Genomic DNA, 14,480 nt, shown 5'->3' with positions numbered 1-14,480 from the left:
AGAAACATTCATTTGGATAGAAAAGAGAACTGAAAGTTCTTTTAGAGGCCATAGAGGTTTTAGGTTTGCCGTAGGGTCCTCCAGAAAAATACCAAATGAATCAAATAATCTATTTACTCAACTGAGCTAATTCTGCTGTTGGGTTTTTCCCATTTTTTTAAATAAGGTGAGTTGTATGAATTGAACTTGCTGCCAAGCCTGTTTCAGAGGTCCCGTGTTTTCCAGAAAAGTTGCTCTGGTTGAAAAGAACAAGAGTTAAAAATGAGATGAATTGTGGTCTGGGAACCACACTTTGAGGAATAATGGCATATCACAACAGACTGGTGAGAGTTTTTCCATGTATTTTCACCTCCACCTCTTCAAGCACATAGGTACTTACACACCATGGTGTATCACCAGTCCTCAAGAGACTGAAGTTAATGAGTTTTTCTATAGTTGACAGTTTCCACCTGTCTAGGGGCAAAGCTGCCATTGTGTGTGTGCCCTTGGAGAATTTACCTCAATGTGCCTTAGTTTAGAATTTGCAAAACTACCTGGCACATATTAAGGCTTTTTTAAGTGTTGAAGTAAAAAACCTTGTATGCATATATGCATAACCATTGGACACAGATAATAGGGTGGTAAAAGCCTGGGGCGGGGGCCGGGGCGAGCTGGAGGGGATCAATGGGCGGAAAAAGGGGACATACGTAATACTTTCAAGAATAAAGATTTTTTTTAAAAAATTGGTATTACAATCTCTGGTATTCCTCCTTTGGGGCTCTCTGAATTATTCCAAAGTTTTGGGCAGCGGGGTCCCCCTGCTGGCCACATTCTTAAGGTACCTCTGGTCGCCTCAGCGATGACAAGTCGGGTGAAAGGCTTTTTCTATCCACCTCAAGTGTCAACCCCACTTCACCGTGAAATGGGGAAGGAAATTGCTAATTTAAATTCCTCAGCTCCAGTTGGTCTCCAAGATGTGAGTGGATTAAGAAATTAGGGAGAAAGGGTATAGAGAGAACGCCTTTTCTCTTTTTGCTAACCGAAGGTCCTGCGTTGGGACTTTTTAAGGCTCAGCTTCGATCCTAAAGCCTGTGGCTAGGCATTTAAGAGGTCAAGTTTTCACAGCTCATGCAGGCCTTTGGCTGTCTCCACCCCCGCGGGAGTCCCAGCTCAGATACTACTGCCGCGGTTCATCCCAGCTTGAATCCTTTGGAACCTAGGACCCAGCGGCTGCCCGGCAGCTCTGGCCACACCTCCCCGCGCATCAGCGTCCCCGGATTGGCTCAGTGCAGCGTAGCCCCGCCCCCCCATGGCCGCCGCCCGCCGGCGGTGCCTCTAGTGGCCGCCGGGCTACGGGTTTCGGCGGCTCCTCTCCGGCTGCTGGGCGCCCGGTCCCGGCCGCATGGGCCTCCTCCGAGGCGGGGCCCCGTGCGCGCGGGCCATGGCGCGCCTGGGCGCCGTGCGCTCCCATCACTGCGCGCTGCTGCTGGCCGCGGCGCTCGCCGTCTGCGCCTTCTACTACCTGGGCTCGGGCCGCGAGACCTTCTCCAGCGCCACCAAGAGGCTGAAGGAGGCCCGCGCCGGGGCCCCCGCGGCGGCGCCCTCCCCGCCGGGGCCGGTGCCGGAGCAGGCGCGGGGGTCCGCGGCGCCCGCCCTGGGGGCCAAGGCCAAGAGCCTGGACGGCGGCGGCGGGGCCGGGCCGGTGGACTACCACCTGCTGATGATGTTCACCAAGGCGGAGCACAACGCCGCGCTGCAGGCCAAGGCCCGCGTCGCGCTGCGCTCCCTGCTGCGCCTGGCCAAGTTCGAGGCTCACGAGGTGCTGAACCTGCACTTCGTGAGCGAGGAGGCCAGCCGCGAGGTGGCCAAGGCCCTGCTGCGGGAGCTGCTGCCACCCGCCGCCGGCTTCAAGTGCAAGGTGAGCGGGGCCGCCGCTGGGGGCTCCCGGCCGGTTGGCCCACCGCATCCCCACGGCGGCCCGTGTGCGCGCCAGGCCGGTTCCAGGGGTGGAGAGGGGAGTGCCTTCATTGCGCTGTCCGCTGCCAGCGCCTCTGGAAGCCTAACTCCTCACCACCACCACCCTGCGCCCCCACATCCCTACATCCCCCTCCGAAGTGTGCTTTCACTGCGAACGGAGAAAGTATTGTCCGTGAGCCCCGTGCACTCAGCTGGTGCTAACTTAACCCTGACCAGAACTCCATCTCCTCCCCATTCACTGGGTTTAAGGAGACTGAAATACCCCCTCGAGAGAATCAGCACACCCCGCCTTTGCTAGCATTGCGAGATTCGGCAGTCCCTTCAGAGTCTGCACCTCTTTTTTATTTAAAAAATATATATTTTATTGATTTTTTACAGAGAGGAAGAGAGAGGGATAGAGAGTTAGAAACATCGATGAGAGAGAATCATCGATCAGCTGCCTCTTGCACAACCCCTATTGGGGATGTGCCCGCAACCAAGGTACATGTCCTTGACCGGAATCGAACCCTGAACCTTTTGGTCCGCATGCTGACGCTCTATCCACTGAGCCAAACCGGTTTCGGCTGCACCTCTTTGTATCCTCTTAGTCTTTGACTTTTGAGGGTGAAGCAGGTCATTTGAAGACACCAGGAGTCATCCTGTGCAGAGCCTATTGGACAGGACCTTTCTTAGCGAGGCTGCGTGAATTGTTGAAGTTGCCCCAACGTTTCTTCTGGTTTTTAAGGTATTTCAGTTTCCTTAAACCCAGCCAGTGTGACCCAGCTCTTCCCCTCTCTGTGCCCCTTCTTTCCCACCCTCGAGGATCGTGAACTCATGTAGGGGTGCTGGTTCCTCCAAGGGAGCGAGAGAGAGAAAGCTGCAAGAGGTACAGATGCCAGCTGGGGAGAGCAGAGCTAGCCAGCCAACTTGTTGCAGGCTGGACCAGCCTTTTCCGGGATGTCAGAGACTGGGACCCTGGCTTAGCGTCAGTTGCCTTAGTCAAATTGCTTGCCTCATTTTGATCTGGTAGCTGCGCAGAGAGGATCTGAGGTTTGATTTTTGGATGGGAATCATAGGTGATCGTAAAGGATGGAGACTGATGGTGGTGGTGGGGAGGCAAGAATAAGATCCCATTTATCTGTGCCCTGAAAATGACTATGGGGAGCTGTTGCCATGATCCTGCAGGCTTCAGGGGTCTGCTGTGGCTTTTTTTTTTTTTTAATTTATTAAAAATATATATATATATATATATTTTATTGATTTTTTTTACAGAGAGGAAGAGAGAGGGATAGAGAGCCAGAAACATCGATGAGAGAGAAACATTGACCAGCTGCCTCCTGCACGCCTCCCACTGGGGATGTGCCCACAACCAAGGTACATGCCCTTGACCGGAATCGAACCTGGGACCCTTTAGTCCGCAGACCGACGCTCTATCCACTGAGCCAAACCGGTTTCGGCTGCTGTGGCTTTTTTGTTGCCTACAGACGCAAGCCCTCGTTTCTTGGTAGGGCTCTCTGTGTGGTGGGCCTGGGTATCCCTTCCGGCTTTGCTTCTCATTCTTCACCTACATGCACATGAGATCGTAACAGTGCTGAATGTGCCTTTTCACAAGCTGCACTGTCTGCCCGGAGTGTCCTTCCTCCCCCCCTGGGCCCTTGGCTACTCTTCACTTTCACCTCTTTTTGAGAATGCCCCTAGACCAGGAGGCAGTCTGGGCCCAGCCCTCCGCAGCTCTCCATTCCTGCTTCCCCACAGCATCACGGGTCTGTCCCCTGCTTGTCAGGATCACCCACCGTAGTCAGGGAAGGTCACCCAGGCCTGGGCTTTGTGTTGTAGGAGGCCAAGAACCCAGGGCCTGGAGCTCGTGGCTGGAGGGGCCCCTCGGAATCTTCCAACTGGAGGTGCGGCCTGGCCACCTGTCCCAGGTGATCGGTAGGACTCCGCTGTTTGAGAAATGCTGCTCTTGTCCACTGGGGAGCACCTAGGGCTCTTGGTTATGGGGCCAGTCTGGGCGGGAGCTGTGATTGGACACCAGACACCACCCTGAAGACAGCACTGTCATCTGTTCACTCCCTGCGTTAAAGGTGGTAACTCAGGCCCACACCACAGCCAGCTCTCTGCCGTCCCTCATCCTGAGCGCCAGCTGCAGCTGTTGCACACCCAGTGCTTTCCAGCCTCCACGCTTCGTTTATGTCGTCCTACTGTTAGGATGCTTTCTCCATCTCCACGTCTTGCCCATCTGCAGATACTATCCCCTCCTTCGGGGGTGGGGGACATGTCTTCCTCTTCCTCCCTTGTGTACCGTCTGGTGCTGTTACAATATCTTTTTTTTGTTTTTTTTTAATATATTTTATTGATTTTTCACAGAGAGTAAGGGAGAGGGATAGAGAGCTAGAAACATCGATGAGAGAGAAACATTGACCAGCTGCCTCCTGCACACCCCCCCATTGGTGATGTGCCCGCAACCAAGGTACATGCTCTTGACCGGAATCGAACCTGGGACCTTTCAGTCAGCAGACCGACGCTCTATCCACTGAGCCAAATCGGTTTTGGCTGTTAAATATCTTATTTCCCATCCCTATGCATAATGCTCGGCACATAGCACTGGAAATATTGGTCCAGGGGCAGGTCCAGCTTGGAGTCTGTTTTATTGTGTTTCTCTCCTTCTACTGGGCCCAGTTCTGACAGCCATAGCTGTCACCCAAGGCCTGGAGGCAGCTGCAAGTGAGCTAAGGTATTCACACCTCCCTGCTGAGGTATGAGGGGTGAGAATTCGGGGTCTTCTAGCCAGATGGTCAGATAAGGGTTTATCTGTTCTAGCAGAACATTGCTCCTGTTAATGGGTCCTCTGCCTGCAGCACAAATGTTATATTTGCTTGGTAAATTTTTCCTGAGGTCTCACCATGCTCTGTCATAGCACCAAGTACTCTTCCTTAGTAATGTTTATGACAGTTGTAATTACATAATTTTTTAAAAATATATATTTTTATTGATTTCAGAGATGAAGGAAGAGGGGGAGAGATAGAAACATCCATGATGAGAGAGGATCATGAATCGGCTGCCTCCTGCAAGTCCCCCTATTGGGGATCAAGCCCACAACCCAGGCAGGTGCCCTTGACCGGAATTGAACCTGGGACCTTTCAGTTCACAGGCCAGTGCTCTATCCACTGAGCTAAACTGGTTAGGGCTGTAATTACATAATTATTGAATGAATTACTTGTCTGCCTTTCTAGACCATCAACTCCTTAAGGACATGGACCCTGATTTCTCTTAAATATTGTATCCCCAGCACCAAGCATCATGCTTTGTATAGGGGAGTGCATTTTATACTGAGAATCACTTTCCAATATTAATTAGGAAGAAGGGAACTATAAAAATTCTCACCCTGGTTGCCTCAGAAGTGTGCTAGAGCATCTTGGGAAACCCGTAGGCTAGGCTCTGGGACTCCACCATGTCTGCAAGATGCAGAATAGGGCTACAGTGAGCTAGCATAAACTCATGCTCACGCTTGGAGGTCACTTCTCGGGCTCTATTCAAGTGACACATAAGTTTTTTTTTTTGTTTGTTTGTTTTTGTTTTTGTTTTGCTGAAATGATTGCAGAAATAGATCATAGACCTATTAGTTATTAGTGACTTTAGGTTGTATTGTGGTTAATTAAATAGCTAAAAAAAAAAAAAAAAAAACCTAACACATTTACTTAGTTGTTTTGACTATTATGGAAAGTCAGAATCTACTGGCTTGTTGTCTTCTAATAGTATGAAAATATATTATTCAGATGTTTATTTTTATTTCTAAAAAATATATTAATTTTTTTTACAGAGAGGAAGGGAGAGTGATAGAGAATTAGAAACACCGATGAGAGAGAAACATCAATCAGCTGCCTCCTGCACCCCCCTCACTGGGGATGTACCTGCAACCAAGGTACGTGCCCTTGACTGGAATCGAATCTGGGACCTTTCAGTCCATAGGCTGATGCTCTATCCACTGAGCCAAACCGACTAGGGCTGAATGTTTATTTTTAAATAAACATCTAAACCTATGTTTCAGGTGTAAGGAGCTGCTTCTAGCCTATTTAATATGTCCATGGACTGGGGACAGCTACTAAAAGTACAGAATTCCCACCCCTGTCCGTGGGTCCTACTCTTCTGGGTGGGCCTGGGAGTCTGAGCTTGTGTGGGGCTGCGGAGGCAGACGTGGGAGTCACTGCTGTAAGGATACAGGAGGGACTGGTGCTCCTCTGACATCTTTCAGACTCCGCTCCAGGATTCTGTGCAGCCGGGAGCACATGACCTGGCCTGCACCTACTAGACATTCAGGAAACATTTGACTCCATAGCTCTCCTCCATCCGGGCTATCCTGGTTCTGCTGGCCTGGCAAGGCTGCCACATTCACTTTGCTAAAGTGCTGATGTTATCACCACTTCCACTCACAACCTCCTGGCTCCTGGCTAAAGTCCTCCCAGGGTACTCAGCTTCCCAGACCCTCAGCAGCTGGCCTCAGCTTCCTTGTCCAGCCTGTCCTCCTGAGCTGTAGGACGAGCTTCTGAGCCCTCTGCTGTCTCATTCTGTCGACAGAATCCTACATCTCTCAAACTTAGGTCGAGATTTTTCTCTTCCACCACCCTTCCTGGCTGTTGATCAGGTTTGATAGAATATGCCATGAAGACCCCAGATAGAGCCTAGCTGGCGTAGCTCAGTGGTTGAGCATCAGACTATGAACCAGGAGGTAATGGTTTGATTCTCGGTCAGGGCATATCCCCAGTGTGAGGCGTGCAGGAGACAGCCGATCAATGATTCTCATCATTGATGTCTCTCTCTCTCTCTCTTCCTCGCTGAAATAAATAAAAATATATAAATAAAAAACAAGCAGGATTGAGCTTTACTTCTCATCTAAATAAAGTCCAGAGGTAGGCATCCCTGGGCCCTTTGTGAAGTTTTCAGGGTCCTGGGCTTCTTCCAGTTCTCAGTTTCACCATCTCTGGGGAGTGGTCCTTGTCCTCATGGTCTAGGTTGGCTGCTAGAGATTCACTCATCACACCTGTGTTCCAGCAGCAGGATGGAGAACCAAAGCAGAGTACCCTGTTTACAAAGGTCAGTTAATGAGGGAGGAGAGGAGGGCAGGTTTTGGGGTAATCAGCCATCTCTGCCCCACCCTCCAGGAGCCCAAACTGCACTTTGAAGCCCCAAGAAGGACCAAGCACCTACTGGATGTGGGCCTCTGAATCCAAAGCTGCAGGGGACATAGACACGGGTCAGGCCCAGCCCGTGCCACCCAGGAACCCATGTCACTTAGCATCACACTCCTGCACACCCCCCGCTGCTGCAAAACTCACTGAGTGGGGCATGAGATGGTCCCGAGGGAGAGAGACATCACTGAGTGTCAACCCCAGTTGGCCAGTTACTAGCTGGGTGATTGTGGGGGATCTGCCTTGCCTCTCGGCCTCCTCAGCCTCCTCTGTAACAAGAGAATTAAACACCCACCTCACAGGTGGTGGTGAGGATTACATGGCACTGGCCCAGTGCTGCTGCGCTGGCTGTTGTGTGTCCAGTCTCACAACACGGTACTACTCTGCTGACTTCTGGGAAAATCAATACGACAGGCAGGCCCCAAAGCCCCTGGTTGACCCTGTGCCGCCACCTCCTTCCTTTTTATGGTGGCCAGTCCCCTGCAGAGGCCCAGTGAGGCTCACTGAGCCACCATTGGCATGCCTTTGGAGGAGTACAGCCATAGTGCTGCATAGTTTCTCTTGTGCTATCACTGTGTTACAACTCAGGTGGTAACCACTCAGAAAGGCCTTCACGGAAACCCTTCCCTTTTCTGAAGCAGCCCTCATGCTCGTTATCTTTCTCATCAGTGGTAATACATATTCATTCATTCATTCATTCATTCATTCATTCATTCATTCATTCAGCTGACCTGAGGGGGGCGTAGGGGAGGTATGTTTGACCTCGCCTCTCCCCGGCCCTGGAATCGCCCGCAGAGCCTGCCCAGCCCTGCAGGGAAGCCAGTGGCTGCCCAGAGCCGCCTGTCCCTCCAGAAGTCCGTCTGGTTTTTATGTTCCGGGTTAGGCGGGAACAGAACCTAGTCCCTGCCCTCAGGCAGCCTACATTCTGGGGCCGGGGATGTGTGGGAGGTAGAATTTAGACACATGACAAGTACATGTAGAGTGAGTCGTCGTGATTGGTCGTACAGGGAGGAGTCAAGGGGATGACACGTTTGTGTCGGGGTGGGGGTGGCTGGCTGTTTGGTGTAAGTGGTCGGGGCCGGGGATGGCCCACTGCTGAGGTGACCTGTGAGCAGGGACTGCAGGAAGAGAGAGTGCCAGCTGTTTGGACACCTGGAAGAGAGCTCTTGTCAGAAAGGCCTTAGGAGCGTGCTCTAAAGGTTTGAGAAAATAACTGTCCTCTTTGTTTGCCGTCTGCCTCTCCCTGCTGGAATGTAATCTCCGTGAGGGCAGGACGTAACTTACCTTCTTCACTTACTGAGGCGGACAGGAACCCCGTAACTGCCGCTCCTGTTTCTGGCCGGGTGGGAAGTGATACACAGACGCAGGGAGCAGGAGCCCCCTAACCCGGAACATAAAACCAGACGGACTTCTGGAGGGACAGGCGGCTCTAGGCAGCCACTGGCTTCCCTGCAGGGCTGGGCAGGCTCTGCGGGCGATTCCAGGGCCGGGGAGAGGCGAGGTCAAACATACCTGCCCCACGCCCCCCTCAGGTCAAACATACCTGCCCCACGCCCCCCTCAGGTCAGCTTCTCCTCCGGCCTTAAGGGAGGTGTTTGTGTGCGCCCTGTGGGGAGGAGAGAGGCGGGGGCAAGAGGCCGGAGTGCTGGTCTTGTGGAGCAGCCGCCGTGGAGAAGGCATGAAACAATGGGAATGGCGGTGCCCCCTCTTCCTCCCATCCCCGTTATATTCTTAGCACCGTTCCTGGCACAGTCTAGGTTAGGGGTGTCGAACTCAATCAGAGAAGGGGCCAAAATCTAAAATCCAGCCTAAATCGCGGGCCGAATGGTTTACTGAACAGTCATAAACTGACAATGTCATAAACTGACAGCGGAGTGCAGTGATGACAGCGCGGTGCGGGCCACATTGCAAGGCCTGGCGGGCTGGATTTGGCCCGCGGGCCTTGTGTTTGACACATGTGGTCTAGGTTCTCAATGACATTTTGTAGTTGACTAATTGATGGCTGTGTTAATTAAACGAAAGAAATCACAGTGTACTTGTGATCTGCCCCTCGTGCATCAGACTTCAGCCTCCCTAGAGCATGAGGCTCAGTCTCCAGATGACAAGTGAGGAATAAGAAGGAAGCCACATGCATTTCGTCCTTAAAAGCGATGGTTGGATTCCCAGAGCAGTGTATGCTGAGGACTAGAGTGACAAGACAACGGCTAAAGCTGTCTGTGCACATTGGGGATTTCTGGAGGTTCTTTTCTGCAAGAGCAGAGCTGTGAGTGTCTTTGAAAAGAAGAGTGCTTCAGCTCATAGTTGGGGCTTGAAAGAAGCCTGAGTGTAAGGACCTCAATGCTGGCTGTCTCACTGAGGGAGCGAATGACAAACAGGTGACCCTGAGATGCAGATTCCCCAGCGCCTCACGGCACAGCATGAAATGTTTGAATAGGCTTCGGTAGTCTGCAAACAGGTGATCAAAGAAATGTGTCCTGAGATGAGAGGCTCATTGAAAAGATGGCATTTTATACTGTGGAACTAGAGGCCTGGTGCACGGAATTCTTGCACGGGGGTGGGGAAGTGAGGGTTCCTCAGCCCCGCCTGCATTCTCTTCCAATCCGGGACCCCTGGGTGGATGTCCAACTGCCAGTGTAGGCCCGATCCCAGCCTGGTCTCTGGGGATTGGGCCTAAACTGGCAGTTGGACATTCCCTGAGGGATGTAGCAGTGTGCCAAGTGGCAGGCGGCCAGGGAGGAGCCCGAACTGGGGCCAGGCACCATGCTGCTTGCACTCATCCCGGCCCACTGAGTCCGCTGCCTCCGCTCGGTAGTGCTGCTGTGGAGGCAGGAGAGGCTCCCACCACTGCAGCTGCGCTCACCAGCCAGGAGCCCAGCTTCTGGCCGAGTGGCGCTTCCCTTGTGGGAGTGCACTGACCACCAGGGGGCAGCGGCTGCATTGAGCATCTTGCCCCCGGTGGTCAGTGCACATCACCGCTCGCTGTTGGGCGGCTTTAGCACATCATTAGCATATTAAGCTTTGATTGGTTGAACAGCAAACAGGTTGACTGGACACTTAGCATATTAGGCTTTTATTATATAGGATTTAGAGAACTTTTTGGTAAATTTATTTTACCAAATGCGTTTTAACAGTGGAACTCTGTTAAATTATAATATGTTCATGAAACAACTATAGTAGCTTGTGTACCAATGCATTTCTTGTGGAAGACTTTAGTTCTGGATCTGAAGGGAGTAACTTTGTATAGAGTTACTGTATTGTATACAATAAAGTCTGGGTCATTTCACAGGTATGGGTTGAGATCATAAGGTAAAGCCAGTAACTTAGGCCAAGGTTCATCGTATAGATGAAATACATTGATACATGGGTGATCGGTAAATGCTGTGGGGGCTTCAGTGTACAGATGAAATGGTCCAGCTTTGGGCACCAGTAATGCTTCATGATGTCTGTACTGTTGTCTGTTCTCATGGGCCATTTAAAAAAGATAATGATACATTTTTTTGCAATTAAAAAATGCATATACCATTAAATTCACCCTTTAAAATGTACACTTCAGTAGTTTGTTTGAAATCAATGAAAATATGTTTTCATTGATTTCAGAGAGAGGAAAGGAGAGGGAGAGAGGGATGGAAATATCAACCCTTTGTATGCCATAGCATCTGTAGATGCAAGCAGTTGCTTTTTAAAAAATTAAATTCAGCTGCTTCCTGCTCGCCCCTACTGGGGATGGAGCCCACAACCCTTGCATGTGCCCTGACCGGGAATTGAACTATGACCTCCTGGTTCATGGTGTGATTCTCAACCACTGAGCCACACTGGCCAGGCCACATTTCAGTAGTTTTTAACTTATTCACAAGGTTGTTCAGTTATAACCACTGATTCCAGGATGTTTCATCAACCCCAAAAGAAATCTTACACCCATCAGCAGTCATTCCCCATTTCCCTTCCCCGCCAGCCCTGGCAACCACTACTCTGTTTTCTCTCTGTATACATTTGCTTATTCTGTACGTTTGGTATAAATGGAGTCATTCAGTATGTAATCGTTTGTTCCTGGCTTTTTCCACTTAGTGTAGTGTTTTCAAGGTTTGTGTGCATGTGTCAGTACTTTCTCCCTTTTAATGATTGAATAATATTTCATTATATGGATATACCAGATTTTACTCACTCATTAGTTGATGGACACATTTAAGTTTCCACTTTTTGGCTATTATGAATAATTTGTTGTGAACATTCATTTATAAGTTTTTGTGTGGATATATGTTTTTAGGTTGCTTGGGTATAAACCTAGGAGTTGAATGGCTGGGTCACATGGTCATTTTGTTTAACTTTTTGAGGAACTGCCAGCCTGTTTTCAGAAGTAGTTGTACCATTTTCATTCCCACCAGCCATGTGTTGAGGATTCCAGTTTTCTTCACATCCTCTCCTGTTTTTGTTGACTTTTTTATTATAGCCATCTCGTGGGTGTGATGTAGCATCTCATTGTGGTTTTGATTTGCGTTTCCCTAAAGACTAATGATGAGATGGTTATATATTGATAAGGGCAAACAAATGGATTTACTTGGTATTTTTCTTATATATTTACTAAAATGCATTTTACAAGGAAAAAACAGGTACCTTGACTCTCCTCACCCTGCCACGTTTCCCTGGAAACACGTGTGTTTGGAAGAACACGGTTTGGAAATTTCTGATATGTATGCACCATCCTGTTCTGCCTAAAACGAAAGAGGAAGTGTCACTTCTGCGGAGTGGGAGGGGCTGAGAATGGGCTTCCTCTTAAAAAGGGGGGGAATGATAGTAACAACGGTTTTCTCCAGCGCCTCAGAGCCCACAACAGTGCCCTCACCAGCGTCTCATCTGGGCAGCACTGTCGCCCATAACGGCATCCCCGAGTGTGAGACGCCTGGTGTCCTACTTCACTTCCCGCCCTAAACCGCGAGGCCCGGCTAGTGACCCGACTACAAGACAGGGAGTGGTGCGGGGTGGGCTGGAGCCTACCTCCCAATCGGTCATCTCCCAGCCCAGCTGCCCCTAATAAGTACATTCAGTCTGAGCAACGGCTGCAAAGCGCAGCTTCAGTCTCTGCACAGAGCCTTGCAGAGGCCGCGAGCATTGGGGCGGGAAGAAAACTCCGGACCTCTGTGCAGCTGGTCCTCAGGGAGCTGACAGACCCGAGATGGAGTGTCAGCGACTTGTTCAGGTGCACCCAGACACCCAGCTCACGCCCTTTCCCGGACTGTGTGAGGGTCGTTGTTAGCAGCAGCTTCTGGCCCCTTTGGAAGGGGAGGTGAGAGCCAGCTCACCCTGACTCCCACGCAGAGGCAGGGGAGGAGCCTCTTTTCAGCCATCTCAGCTGGGCCTCACCTCCCAGATGTCTCTGGCTGGGGAGTGAAGGCATCAACTGATTGATCTCCGGGAGGCCAAACTTTGTAGGTCCCTCGGGGTTGATTTTCCAGCTGCCCTGTGCCTAAGATCATCAGGGGAGTATCCGGGGAGCAATATTCATTGGAGGAAAACCTCATGATGTGTCCTGCTTGGGGGTAGGCGTTGGAGGGAGCTCAGGAGCTGGAATCTGGAGGAGGAGGCGTTGTCACCACGCCTCCCTGAGACCCAGTCGGGGGGCAGAGTGTTCTGCCCCAAGGCTGGGTCACTTCACTGCTTTTACGAATCGTGTGCGCCGCACCGCGCGGCCGCTTGAGGGCGCCGTTGCTCCACGGTTGCTTGGCCGGAGCCGGTGCCTGCAGTCCGCCCGCGCTGTTTCTGCCACCTTGCAAACCCGGGGCTTAAGCAGAGCAGTTTTTGTTCTTTCTCCACGAGCATCCGTCCCACACAGCTGCCCCAGGGGTTTAGAAAGGAAGACTGAAATGAAAGGGCGTCTGCGCGGTGACTGGGCAGTCGTTTCCTTCCTGCGTGCGGTGTAACCCTGCTTTGATGAGGCGCTTTGAAAAGGGTGGATGCCAAGCGGGGGTGGTGGGGTCCTGCGTGGAGAGGCCTCCAGCGCTTCCCTGCAGGTCGGCGCCGGGAGGAGTGTGGACGGGGACGGTGTGACTGCGCACAGGAGCCTCCCGGACCCTCCTCGGTCCGCCCTGGGCCCCGGCACCGCCGGTTTCCGCAGGCGCTGGCGCATCCTTTCCGCGTCCTCCGAGGTCTCACCTAGCCTGTGCCCTCCGGCGCGGGGAGGCGGGCTTCCTCTTAGAAAGGGGAAATGTGTCGCTTGCACCTACTGGTGTAGGTGGGGCCCTCTCACCCACCACGAGCTCTTGGGCCCAGGCGTTTAGTGGGAAGTTGGGTGATTGGCCCAAGTCCCCTAGAGGCAGGCATGGTGGGAGGGGCACAGTGACCTGCGTGCGGATCCTGGCAGGCAGCCGACAGGTGGGCTCAGATTCCCATCTCAGGGCCACGGAGTGCGGTGAATGGAGCTTCCCCAGTCTGTCTCAGGCTGGGGGGGAGGGGGGGATTAGGGTTAGGAGCGGGGGAAGCTGGGCCACAGCCCAAGGGCCTGAGAAAGGAGGCCTCTGGCCCCATGCAGGCACTCAGAGGACTGGAGGGCCGGGGGTGGGGGTGGGGGGCCTGGAAGGGCGCCCTGCTTTTCCTCCTCACACCTGTTCCTCTCCACGACTCTCCCAGTCACACACTGGCCGCGGGCTGCTGAGGACTGGTCAGGACGCCTGGGGCAACCTCACCTTCCAACCCTCCTCTCCAGGCCAGAGAGCCTGTCAGCTGGCACAGAGCCTGCCTTTAACTGAATGTCTAATAAATGAGAGCCATTTGCTTTATGGAGTGCGGCAATTACCGCTAAGCAGCCCTATTATGTGATCAGGTTGGGAGGAGGGTTGTCCCAGAGGCCGGCCTCTGTTGCCCTTCCCCGGCCGGCCTGGGCCTGGGAGCACCTGTTCTTTCTCTCCGCACTCAGCTCCCCGCGCTCCCCACCACCAGCAGCCTCTGTCCCCAGCCTGCCTGCCAAGGAGAGGCCCGGGCAGGAGTGCGTGGCCTGGAGCCCAAGCCGTGGGCTCAGATGAAGTCTGTGACGTTTGGGAGCAGCGTGGCCCTGGCTGTAACCCCCCTGAGCCTCCATCCCCTGACACATGGCCTCACAGCTGGCGGCCTCTGGTTAGTATGGGGGCCGCCTGGGAGGACCAGGATGCTTTGAGCCCCGCCTCCCTCATTTGGCAGCGGGCCACCAGAGGTCAGGAGGGGATTGGAAAGGCCGTGTAGTCCTGTCCCTTCCTGTTACCTGTTAGGACCCTGGGGCCCAGAGAAGCCAAGCAGCTTGTTCTAGGCTGCACGACTGGCCAGGAGACAAGGGGTCTGGGACCAGGCCGCCTGCTCCTGCTCTCTCCCTGCCTGCTGTCCCTCTGGTTTGTT

The 14,480-nt window shown here is 52.5% G+C and overlaps 1 protein-coding gene across 1 annotated transcript in view; it reads left to right on the top strand.

Moving 5' to 3' along the window:
* Window positions 1-1,277: 1,277 nt before the first annotated feature.
* Window positions 1,278-14,480, top strand: part of XXYLT1 (xyloside xylosyltransferase 1) — a 159,369-nt gene continuing 146,166 nt past the window's right edge. The window contains exon 1 of the mRNA XM_084871699.1: window positions 1,278-1,897. Within this exon, the coding sequence (XP_084727825.1) occupies window positions 1,382-1,897 (516 nt within the window). The 5' untranslated portion in view covers window positions 1,278-1,381. The remainder of the gene's footprint in view (window positions 1,898-14,480) is intronic.

This window comes from Pipistrellus hanaki (assembly GCF_964339955.1).
Source record: "Pipistrellus hanaki genome assembly, chromosome: 2".
Lineage (NCBI taxonomy): Eukaryota > Metazoa > Chordata > Mammalia > Chiroptera > Vespertilionidae > Pipistrellus > Pipistrellus hanaki.
The sequence above is the reverse complement of the archived record's forward strand: the minus strand, read 5'-3'. Positions and strand labels throughout refer to the sequence as shown.